The sequence below is a fragment of the Thalassophryne amazonica genome, chromosome 4 (genome assembly GCF_902500255.1).
Source record: "Thalassophryne amazonica chromosome 4, fThaAma1.1, whole genome shotgun sequence".
NCBI lineage: Eukaryota > Metazoa > Chordata > Actinopteri > Batrachoidiformes > Batrachoididae > Thalassophryne > Thalassophryne amazonica.
In genome coordinates this window covers 133,612,089-133,625,364 of record NC_047106.1, presented here as the reverse complement: position 1 = coordinate 133,625,364, position 13,276 = coordinate 133,612,089, and the positions used below count along the sequence as shown (strand labels likewise).

The 13,276-nt window shown below is 40.5% G+C and overlaps 1 protein-coding gene across 1 annotated transcript; it reads left to right on the top strand.

Annotated features, from left to right (window-relative positions):
- Positions 1-270: 270 nt before the first annotated feature.
- On the top strand, positions 271-1,027 carry LOC117508775 (claudin-3-like). Its single transcript, XM_034168607.1, has one exon. The coding sequence runs from the start codon at positions 345-347 to the stop codon at positions 990-992; it is 648 nt and encodes a 215-aa protein (XP_034024498.1). The 5' UTR covers positions 271-344; the 3' UTR covers positions 993-1,027.
- The last annotated feature ends 12,249 nt before the right edge of the window (positions 1,028-13,276 follow it).

Below are 13,276 nucleotides of genomic sequence, written 5' to 3'. Positions count from 1 at the left end.
AGCGGTGCTGATTATCAGCCCTCCTACAACCACACGGGTGATGTCACAGAAGCTTTGGGACTGTTTCATTTGATCATGCAACACTTTGAACTGTGTGCTCGGACTCTTTGTGAAGCCGTTGTAAGGTGATAGCAGAGACGTGCTGATTCTGAGAACGCCTACGTTCATCCTCCCCACAGTGATGTCACAGGTGACTCCTCCCCTCCACTTGAGCCGCCTTATAAAGGATACTTGTGAAGTCAAGGCAACAGATCCTCACTCCATCACAGCTGCAAGGGCTGAAATTAACTGAATTATTAGTTAGCTCTCCTCCGTGTTCCGCTCTCACGTGAAATTCCCTCAGCATGTCAGTCGGCTTGGAGCTCATAGGCATCTCGCTGTGCATATTTGGATGGATTATCGCCATCGTGGCCTGCGCCCTCCCCATGTGGAGGGTGACGGCCTTCATCGGCAGCAACATTGTGACGGCTCAGATCATCTGGGAGGGCCTGTGGATGAATTGCGTGGTCCAGAGCACAGGTCAGATGCAGTGCAAGTTTTACGACTCCATGCTCGCGCTCTCACAGGACCTGCAAGCTGCCCGTGCACTCACCGTCATCTCCATTCTCATAGCCATCTTGGCAGTGCTCATCGCCATCGCCGGAGCCAAGTGCACCAACTGCATTGAGGACGAGGCATCCAAGGCCAAGGTGATGATCATCTCTGGGGTCTTCTTCATTGTGTCTGGCGTCATGCAGCTCATTCCCACCTCCTGGTCAGCCAACACCATAATCAGAGATTTCTACAACCCATTACTGCCGGACGCTCAGAGGCGGGAGCTCGGGGCGTCTCTGTACATCAGCTGGGCGGCAGCGGCGCTCCTGGTTCTTGGTGGCGGGCTCCTCTGTTGCTCCTGTCCGCCCCGTGAGACCAGGTACAACCCCTCACGGATGGCGTACTCTGCGCCACGCTCCACAGGCGGCCCAGGGTTAGAGAGGAAAGACTACGTATGAGCGACAGCCACAGACAAACATCTGACAATGTGCACGCCATTTGACAGTGCACGGACAAAAACCAAGCAGGAAGACTCCACGGTGAAGGATGCTGTCGGTTTTCGCCTCTAACATGAACATCACTGTAACGTGTTTCTGTTCTTCAGACGCTGGACAGATTGAGGCGAAGTGTTGAGTGATGTACGTGTATGAACTGAAAGTCACCTTTTCAAACTGTTACAGCTTTTTAATGTTTACCAGCGATTCTTGGAATTTGGTGCGACTGAGTGGGATGTGTTTGGTTTGTTTGAAGTAATACAGCAGGGTTTTGTGTTTGAATACTGCAGTAAGAGGATCATTTAGGGGATGATAACAGCTTTTACCGCCAAGGGTGCAGGTGGGGCGGTGTGGGCGGGGCTTGTGGGTACGTGCCGATGAATGCATGACTTTGTGCACTGAAACAGCACAGACACACGAGTCTATTCTCAACAGGACACGCCTTTGTGTCACACAACACTGCAACACATGTACGTCACAAGGGTGTGTTTTTTGAATAAATTACTTTTTTAAGCTACTATATGTGTGACCTTGTTTCAGTTCAAACATGACGCACCATATGGCCGGGTTAGGGTCACTGCCTGCTGTCATAATGAGTCATTAGCGGGGCGAGCAGGTGAGATCCGAGCAGGTGTAAGACTACACTGTCATTCAGTCTGAGGAGCTTCGTTTGCAGCAACTTAACCACACGCTTGAAGCCACAGGATCACTTCTCACAGCTGAGGTGAGAAGTGTGAGTGCAGACTTCATTTCTTAACCCTTTAGGCTTCCAGCAGCCTGACATATTTATACACCTTGGTGGGAGCCGCTCAGGACCACAACACATTCCTGAATGGTGAAGCCGTTTCTCACTGACCGCCCTGTTTTTCCCCACTCTGCTTGTTTAATGAGACATATCGAAGACACGTAAAGCCTGAAGTTTGTAAGGCCTGTGTTTCCATGACAAACAAAGAGTTAGGCCTTTTGGTGCATTTTCAGAACCAAGTGCAGTAACACCTGCCAAAGATGGAGGTTTGAAAAATTAATGAACATCTCACAGTAAATATGGTTTCAGGTTATATCAGTTCACATCCAACTGCCAGCTGTGCTGCTGAGCAAACAACATCAGTCATAAACAATATTTATGTTTATGAGCTATTGACAAGAGTGGAAGTTAGCACACACACACACACACATATATATATAAAATTATACATTTATTGTTAATTACATTATTAAGATCCTATTGTTTTACTTACAATTTGTTCATGTTCATTTATGTTTATGAGCTATTGACAAGAGTGGAAGTTAGCACACACACACACACACACATATATATATATATATATATATATATATATAATTATACATTTATTGTTAATTACATTATTAAGATCCTATTGTTTTACTTACAATTTGTTCATGTTCAATAAAGCCCCTTTATCAATCAGTCATAAACAATATTTATGTTTATGAGCTATTGACAAGAGTTGAACACACACACACACACACACCCACACACACACATATATATATATATATATATATATATATATATATATATATACATTTATTGTTAATTCCATTATTAAGATCCTATTGTTTTACTTACAATTTGTTCATGTTCATTTATGTTTATGAGCTATTGACAAGAGTGGACGTTAACACACACACACACACACACATATATATATATATATATATATATAATTATACATTTATTGTTAATTACATTATTAAGATCCTATTGTTTTACTTACAATTTGTTCATGTTCAATAAAGCCCCTTTATCAATCAGTCATAAACAATATTTATGTTTATGAGCTATTGACAAGAGTTGAACACACACACACACACACACCCACACACACACACACACACATATATATATATATATATATATATATATATATATACATTTATTGTTAATTACATTATTAAGATCCTATTGTTTTACTTACAATTTGTTCATGCTCAGTAAAGCCCCTTTATCAATCAGTCATAAACAATATTTATGTTTATGAGCTATTGACAAGCGTGGAAGTTAGTGTTGAGTTAGCAGACGTTAGCATGCACGCTGATGTCTATGAAATTTCATTTAAATCACTCCAGAGGTGTTATCAAGTTACAAAAACTACATTTTCAATTTTAGAAGTTTATTTTTCACTAGCTTTTACGCTTTTACGTAATATATGACACAGAGGTTATATTTACACACAAATGAAACAGCGTTTGTAGCTAGCTACCAGCCTATGAGGGCACCATGATAATGTCTGCTAAATGTCTTGTAAATGACTTCAGAGGTGTTATGAGTTTGCAAAAACAGCATTTTCAGTTTTGGAATTGTTTATTTCTTTCTAGAATTTACAGAATATATGAGAAACATGTTATAATATGTATATGTCGCAGACATGAATGAGTGAAGCTCTTCAGCATCTCACCATGTCATTTAGGGCCTTCAGACATTTTTTGAGCAAAGGCTTCAGGGGAGCATTAGCATGGCTAAAACCTTTCAGCTTCTGCATCCCCCCCACCCCCCGCCAGACCCCCTGCCTTTTTAAGCATTTTTCTTTTTTGCCTTTGAGCTTCTGGGTGTGTGTGTGTGGGGGGGGGGAGCTCCGCTCGGACCCCCCCTAATTACAGCCCTCTTAACCCGTGCCACTTTAAGCATTTTTTAAATGTAGATATAAATTAATATTCTAACTTTTCAGTTAGTTCACAGTAGGGCTGTACAATATGGGCAAATTATCATATCTCAATATTGTCATATCAATATGATAAACGATATGACTATGATTTCACACAAAGTGCAGCAACAATAAAAATGAACCATTCTTAAACAAAACAGCAATAATACCACACTCATTTTGCACTCATCATAAGCTTAGGATACAGTGCCCTCCAAAAGTATTGGAACATGGTATTTCACACATTTTTATTTGTTTATGCCATTTCGTAAACAAGAAATACAAAAAATAATATAAAGAACAAAAATTTCTAAAATTATCTTCCTCAAATTCAAACTGAAAACAAATCTCAAAAACTTTATAATACCTGTAAATAATAATCAGTTTTATTGCCAATTTTTTTCAGACAAGTCATGGGGTGGAGACATGAACATTTCCAAGTTACCTTACGCTTAACATTGTCCTTAAGACCTCTAGCTTGCATTTAATGATAAAAAAGAGAGCTCTGACTTCAAAAAAGATTCCACCTTCTGCTGTACCTCTCATGTTCTCCGGCTCTCTCTTTAAGGCTGGTGTTTTCTATTTCCATGGCTGCCACTTTTTTTTCCAAAATTTGACGCTTTGCTTTGGCAATCCTTGAGTTCTGCTGCATTGAATTCCAATGCCTTCACCAGGCTGCCAGTCATTGTGGTGTTTTAACAAATCTGAGTGTTGATATATTCTTCTTGATATAAGCTTCTTTTTCTTGTTTATCAAATCTGGCAAATCTGGCACACAAGGTGTTTACTGCAGTGAGTATGGATTCAAGTGATGACTCCTCGTTTGGCCTTACCCATTTCTGAATTTTTGTTGGAATGTTCATTGGACAAACATCAACCTCCTCGATCCCACGCTTGTCAGTCCTGGCATTAGTAGCTTCCAATGCATACTCATGAGACATTAGCGTGCCAGGTACCACCACCTCGTTGTTAGCTTTCATCTGGCTAGCCTGCATCTTGCTAGCTTGCATGTCGCCTAGTTCGGCACCTGACGTTACTTTTAGCCATGGAGACTGGCTTGTCCTTTTTCTTCAGCATTTAAACAAGTATCCCAAGACTTTTTCTGCAGGGAAACAGTCCTTATTTAACTTACCGAGGAAGTTTTTATGTGTGCTCTCGGTGGTGCAGCCGCTTAGTCCGCCATCTTGCCGGAGACCTCCACTGTGGACTCAAACATTTAGCACTTCCTGTTTGGGACTCCCTGTACCATGAGCAAGCTTCACGTGGCACTTCGCTCGTATAAACAGATAAATGAAGCAATTTTACAGACCACATCCATCGATGTCATGATGTCACTCTACTCTGATTGGCTGTCACCTCCACCACTCCAACAGAATGTGACATCTTAACCTTAAAATACCTCTTCTAATTGGTCAAGGTTAGCCATCTTTGAGCTTGTTCAACCGTTGTGTCCCAAAAATGTTCGCTGTGAATTTGAAGACTGGCAGTAATAGTGCTGGATTTATGCTGAGCAGAGGTGTCAAGTAACGAAGTACAAATACTTCGTTACTGTACTTAAGTACACTTTTTAGGTATCTATACTTTACTCCATTACTTATTTTTCTGCCTACTTCCGACTTCTACTTATTACATTTTCACACAAGTATCTGTACTTTCTATTCCTTACATTTTTAAAACAAACAGCCTCGTTACTCTTGGCTTCAGCGCCGGTGGATGTGCGCTGAGGCGTCAGCGCACATCCACCGGCGCGGCTTTACCGAGGTGCCAGCGCAGAGTAATCTGACCATGGGTCCGAAGAAGGCACTGACGGCGGAGGAGGGAGACGATATCAAGAAGTCCCTGGACTTTTTGTCTGAGGAAATCTCTGTTGTTAAAATGCAGCAGAAATCCATTATGGAGCTGGTGGAAGAAGTGAAGGCTCTCCAGATCCAGAATGCCGAGAAAGACCGGCGTCTGGTGCACCTGGAGAACCGTGTTGCAGAGTTGGAACAGTACACAAGGATGAACGACGTTATTATTACAGGAATTCATATTAAACCTCGATCCTACGCACGGGCGGTGTCAGAAGACAGCGGAGGGGAGGCCAGTGAGCAGGAGGCCAGCTCAGTGGAACAACAGGTGGCTGACTTCCTGCAATCTAAAGGTATTCAAATGGACTGTAATAACATTGAAGCGTGCCACCCCCTGCCCAGGAGAGAGGATGGAGACAAGCGAGCTGTTATAATGAGGTTTGTCAACAGAAAACATAAAATGGCATTGTTAAAACAGGGACGGAAACTCAAAGGAACAAACGTATTCATCAATGAACATCTGACCAAAAGAAACGCAGACATCCCCAGGAAAGCTCGTCTCTTAAAAAAGCAGGGAAAAATTCAACAGACATGGACATCCAACTGCAAAACATTCATCAAACTGAACGGAACACCAGAACAAGCGAAGGTTATGGTAATCAGGAACATCAAGGAACTGGACAAATACGACCAATAAGGTATGAGGACACAAACACATCACAACACCATGACACAGACCAGAGGAACCTATTCATCTACTACATCATCTACATCTGGAGACAAGAAGGATATAACTCAAAGGATTGCTGATCATGGAAAAGTAGAACTGAGAACATTTAAATACACAGACCACAATGTACTGGACTTGGAGCACGATATAGACCCGGACAATAATTTCTTCTCAAATATCAATGACAGTTGTTGCTATTATACAGATGAACAGTTTAATCGGATCATTAAAACGGGTAACAAATTATCAATAATCCATTTCAACAGCAGAAGTCTGTATGCAAACTTTAACAACATTAAAGAATATTTAAGTCAATTTTTTTTTTTAATTAACATAATTGCTATATCAGAAACATGGATCAATGAAGATAAAGGAATGGATTTTGAACCAGTCGAAGCAGTGGTTTGCAGATTGAAGCAATGCTTCAACCTATTGTTTCGTTTATTCTTTCTTTCTTTTGCTTAATTTCCCCCCGCTAAAACCCTAAAGAGCATACTTCTGTGAGTATTATTTACCTTTTCTATGTTAAACCGACCTGTTATGGTCTTCTGAAACAGTTGACAGATGTATTTTATAACTTAAAAACGGGAGCGATGCTAACGCATTAGCATGTCTATGGCATTTCAATGTTAAAAGTTAGCATGAAGCAGTTCCAGCTGTCTTCACGTTTGGGTGCATTTGTTTTCAAATTGTAATATTTCTTAAATTTATTTTTGTTTATATATTAATAATCTAATGATAATTATTATATACAATTTCAGAGAAAGAGACAAAAAGAACCTGAATAGAAACACAACAGAAAATAAAATATAAAGCAACTAACAACGAACATACATAAATACATACAGAAATAAATACAGAAATAAATGTTTCCTGTGAACACCTAGTGACTCTTACACCTCCATTTCATCCCTGTTTTATTTAAGTTTAATGACAGTTTGTTTCGGTCAAACCATATTTTCAATGTGTTAATTTCTTCAGTGATTTCCTCCAGAACTATCTGCCAAACTAGAAAACTGCTGCATCCTAGTAAGAGCAGAATACTACTGGAATGAATCTGAATAAGGAAAGTTTTTTTTTTCTCACTAAATAGATGCTGCACTCACTGCAGTTTATCGTCTGGAATAGTCCCAGATTGCATTTCAGAGCTTCTAGAATTGAAACATTTTCATGCAGGTGGTGTTGGGGGGTAATTTTGGGTTTTGGGTCTTGGGCCACATGTAGAACGAATCAGTTTTTAAATTAAGCTTTCAATTCATATAGTGGCATCTACCTTTTTTTTTTTTTTTTAAGGTTACTTTATACTTTTATACTTTAAGTAGGTTTTGGAGCACATACGTTTTCACTTTTACTTGAGTAAAGAGGTCAAGTTGATACTTCAACTTTTACCAGAGTGTTTTTAAACTGCAGTATCTATACTTCTACTTAAGTAACAAATGTGTGTACTTTTGACACCACTGATGCTGAGCACAGACAGACCGACAGACGGATGCAAAGTCTTCGCAATACTCAGTGTCCATATTTGATGACCTTGGCTAATAATAATAAAATAATTCAATTTATTTCGTTTATATGGTTACCAAATCACAACGAAGCTGCCTCAAGGCACTTCACACAAACAAGGTCTGTCTTTACTTACCTGGAAGAAGAAGATGTTTGTGACTTTTTTCTAAGCAGGCTGCAAATAAGGTGTATTCATTTGACAAAAGGAAACAATAAATGGCCATATGACTGAAGAAGGTTTGCCAAAAGGACATGAATTTTTTTGACTGTACACACAGAAAACAGTTACAGGGATTAGCAGGGGCGTAGAACCAAATTCTGGGCCCTAGGTACTAGCCATATTGAAGACCCCCCCCCCCCACACACACACACACACGCACACACACACACACACACTGTTCTTTTTTATTAACGCAAACACCAAATTTCTAATGCGTAGTCAAACCAGGTCTGAATCATGTATACCTTAGATCACACCTGGGAGTCAGAACCCTTTTTAAAGTTGGGGGAGCAATATTGAGTTGGAGGGTCTGGGGGACCAAATTGCACCATTTTCTAGAAAAAACTCAATATAGCTAGCTTTTAAGCTCACCTCTCTTTTCAAAGAATTTGGTTAGCAGCTGCTTTCCCTCATTTAGTTTTCTTTCCTTGTCCTTTTTTTCTCTTCTTTTTTGAAATCCGGACTTTGATTTTTTTAGGAAAGAGATATTTTATTTCAGCCTAAACACTAGGACTGCAACTAATGGTTATTTTACTAATCAGTTCATCAGTCGATTATTTTTTCGATTAATCGTTTTGTTTTGTTTTTTTACTTACATGTGAGTTTTGCCATTATTTCTTTAAGTGAGTTATTATTAAAAGGCCTTTATCACACAACATCAACATTTAACCTTGTAACAAAGTTATGTTATATTCTTGTCAAAAATGTACCTGGGGCCTGTACTACGAAGCGGGGTTACTGGCTTATCAGGGTAACTTCGGGAGTAAGTTGATGACGTGTGGAGTAACTTCCCGGTTAACCCGTACTACGAAAGGTGGATAGGTTTCAACCGAGGCATGCTGCCACAGCAACTTACGCTTTGCGCCAAACCTGCTCCGAGCAAGTTATGTTCTGGGTTAGCGTGAGGTTTTCGCTTAACCACTCCCTTTATAAGTACCGTCCATCCACCTGCATCACTCCGAAGACAATGCCGGCCTACCTGGATGATCCGTGTAATATTGGAGCACAAATTGTGAGGGGCTCTCTTCGCAGGGCGAGGGCTTTTAAAGACCGCCGGAATCCGCTGACATACCCGGACGATGTTCTCTATGAAAGATATAGATCCTCAGCTGAGGGGATTCGTTATCTTTGTCAGCTGATCAGGCCAGAAGTCTGTAACATCACCCATCGTACACTGTAAAAAAAAACTGTTGTTTTTACAGAAAGACGCTGGCAGCTGTGGTTACCAGGGAATTCCTGTAAAAAATACAGCAGTTAAATGTACAAAAAAAAAGAGCTCTTGTTTGTAGATTTAACAGTTCCCCTAATGTGAGTCAGCCATGGTTCATTCACTGTAAATCCATATACATATTATGTCTGTAATGTTATCTACTGTGCTGCTGTATGTTTTACAGGAATTCCCCGGTAACCACAGCTGCCAACGTTTTCCTGTAAAAACAAGTCATTTTTTACAGTGTAACAATGCCCCGACGATCGAGCAGATAATGTGTCTTGCGCTTAGATATTCTGCCAGTGGACAATTTATGTATTCATTCATCGGTGATGCTGAACATCTGAACAAGAATACTGTATGTCATATGATTCGCAAGGTAGTACTTGCTCTATCTAAACTGTTGGATGTACGAGGTCTGTCCATAAAGTATAGGTCCTTTTTATTTTTTTCAAAAACTATATGGATTTCATTCATATGTTTTTACGTCAGACATGCTTGAACCCTCGTGCGCATGCGTGAGTTTTTCCATGCCTGTCGGTGACGTCATTCGCCTATGAGCACTCCTTGTGGGAGGAGTCGTCCAGCCCCTCGTCGGAATTCCTTTGTCTGAGAAGTTGCTGAGAGACTGGCGCTTTGTTTGATCAAAATTTTTTCTAAACCTGTGAGACACATCGAAGTGGACACGGTTCGAAAAATTAAGCTGGTTTTCAGTGAAAATTTTAACGGCTGATGAGAGATTTTGAGGTGATACTGTCGCTTTAAGGACTTCCCACGGAGCGAGACGTCGTGCAGCGCTCCCAGGCGCCGTCGTCAGCCTGTTTCAAGCTGAAAACCTCCACATTTCAGGCTCTATTGATCCAGGACGTCGTGAGAGAACAGAGAAGTTTCAGAAGAAGTCGGTTTCAGCATTTTATCCGGATATTCCACTGTTAAAGGAGATTTTTTTAATGAAAGACGTGCGGACGGATTGCAGCGTCGGCTCGCAGCCGCCGCGACGCTCCGCCACAGGAAAAACACCTCTGTTGGAAGCCTTAAGGACAAGTTGGAACATGTCCAGCTGTTAAACAATTTCTCATATACTCACTTCACTGAAAGCAATCAAAAGCCGCCTGGATTTTACAAATGGCTATCAACACGGAGGTGTTTTTCCTGTGCCGCCGCACCGCGTCGGCTGCGTCCCGACGCGCGGACCCGTCTGCAGGTCTTTCATTTAAAAAATCTCCTTTAACAGTGGAATATCCGGATAAAATGCTGAAACCGACTTCTTCTGAAACTTCTCTGTTCTCTCACGACGTCCTGGATCAATAGAGCCTGAAATGTGGAGGTTTTCAGCTTGAAACAGGCTGACGACGGCGGCTGAGAGCGCTGCACGACGTCTCACTCCGTGGGAAGTCCTTAAAGCGACAGTATCACCTCAAAATCTCTCATCAGCCGTTAAAATTTTCACTGAAAACCAGCTTAATTTTTCGAACCGTGTCTACTTCGATGTGTCTCACAGGTTTAGAAAAAATTTTGATCAAACAAAGCGCCAGTCTCTCAGCAACTTCTCAGACAAAGGAATTCCGACGAGGGGCTGGACGACTCCTCCCACAAGGAGTGCTCACAGGCGAATGACGTCACCGACAGGCGTGGAAAAACTCACGCATGCGCACGAGGGTTCAAGCATGTCTGACGTAAAAACATATGAATGAAATCCATATAGTTTTTGAAAAAAATAAAAAGGACCTATACTTTATGGACAGCCCTCGTACATACATCACCGACACACCACAAAGAGATTTCTATCAGGTTTAGATGCCTACAGCAACTATCTCAACCACTGACGACATATTACAGCAAGAGTCCACGAAAGTATTTTAAAGGCCTGACGAAAGTGTAATATGTTATATTTAATAAGATATTTTCATGAAAAAAGACATAAATGTGCAGTTTACTGCATTTTATTTTTTCTTTTGTAAAAACACAACAAAAAATGCGGTGGGCTTCATAGATAATTGGCAAAGCTTCTGGGGAAAACCTGGTCTTGACGGCATCCATCCCACTTTGGATGGAGCAGCTCTCATTTCTAGAATTCTGGCCAATTTTATTAAACCCTCCAAACGTGACTATCCAGGGTTGGGACCAGGAAGCAGAGTTGTAGTCTTACACACCTCTCTGCAGCTTCTCTCCCCCTGCCATCCCCCCAATACCCCATCCCCATAGAGACCTTGCCTGCTCCCAGACCACCAACAACCACTAAAAATCTATTTAAGCATAAAAATTCAAAAAGAAAAATAATATAGCACCTTCAACTGCACCACAGACTAAAACAGTTAAATGTGGTTTATTAAACACTAGTTCTCTCTCTTCTAAGTCCCTGTTAGTAAATGATATAATAATTGATCAACATATTGATTTATTCTGCCTTACAGAAACCTGATTACAGCAGGATGAATATGTTAGTTTAAATGAGTCAACACCCCCGAGTCACACTGTCAGAATGCTCGTAGCACGGGCCGAGGTGGAGGATTATCAGCAATCTGCCACTCCAGCTTATTAATTAATCAAAAACCCAGACAGAGCTTTAATTCATTTGAAAGCTTGACTCTTAGTCTTGTCCATCCAAATTGGAAGTCCCAAAAACCAGTTTTATTTGTTGTTATCTATCGTCCACCTGGTCGTTACTGTGAGTTTCTCTGTGAATTTTCAGACCTTTTGTCTAACTTAGTGCTTAGCTCAGATAAGATAATTATAGTGGGCGATTTTAACATCCACACAGATGCTGAGAATGACAGCCTCAACACTGCATTTAATCTATTATTAGACTCAATTGGATTCGCTCAAAATGTAAATGAGTCCACCCACCACTTTAACCATACTTTAGATCTTGTTCTGACTTATGGTATGGAAATTGAAGACTTAACAGTATTCCCTGAAAACCCCCTTCTGTCTGATCATTTCTTAATAACATTTACATTTACTTTAATGGACTACCCAGCAGTGGGGAATAAGTTTCATTACAGTAGAAGTCTTTCGGAAAGCGCTGTAACTAGGTTTAAGGATATGATTCCTTCTTTATGTTCTCCAATGCCATATACCAACACAGAGCAGAGTAGCTACCTAAACTCTGTGAGTGAGATAGATTATCTCATCAATAGTTTTACATTCTCATTGAGCACAACTTTGGATGCTGTAGCTCCTCTGAAAAAGAGAGCCTTAAATCAGAAGTGCCTGACTCCGTGGTATAACTCACAAACTCGCAGCTTAAAGCAGATAACCCGTAAGTTGGAGAGGAAATGGCTTCTCACTAATTTAGAAGATCTTCACTTAGCCTGGAAAAAGAGTCTGTTGCTCTATAAAAAAGCCCTCCATAAAGCTAGGACATCTTACTACTCATCACTAATTGAAGAAAATAAGAACAACCCCAGGTTTCTTTTCAGCACTGTAGCCAGGCTGACAAAGAGTCAGAGCTCTATTGAGCCGAGTGTTCCTTTAACTTTAACTAGTAATGACTTCATGACTTTCTTTGCTAATAAAATTTTAACTATTAGAGAAAAAAATACTCATAACCATCCCAAAGACATATCGTTATCTTTGGCTGCTTTCAGTAATGCTGGTATTTGGTTAGACTCTTTCTCTACGATTGTTCTGTCTGAGTTATTTTCATTAGTTACTTCCTCCAAACCATCAACATGTCCATTAGACCCCATTCCTACCAGGTTGCTCAAGGAAGCCCTACCATTAATTAATGCTTCGATCTTAAATATGATCAATCTGTCTTTATTAGTTGGCTATGTACCACAGGCTTTTAAGGTGGCAGTAATTAAACCATTACTTAAAAAGCCATCACTTGACCCAGCTATCTTAGCTAATTATAGGCCAATCTCCAACCTTCCTTTTCTCTCAAAAATTCTTGAAAGGGTAGTTGTAAAACAGCTAACTGATCATCTGCAGAGGAATGGTCTATTTGAAGAGTTTCAGTCAGGTTTTAGAATTCATCATAGTACGGTGGTTTGAATCATATTTATCTAATAGATTACAATTTGTTCATGTAAATGGGGAATCTTCTTCACAGACTAAGGTTAATTATGGAGTTCCACAAGGTTCTGTGCTAGGACCAATTTTATTCACTTTATACATGCTTCCCT

Excerpts from the sequence above, each read along its gene's own strand:
- LOC117508775 (XM_034168607.1), top strand. The coding sequence starts at position 345 with ATGTCAGTCGGCTTGGAGCTCATAGGCATCTCGCTGTGCATATTTGGA.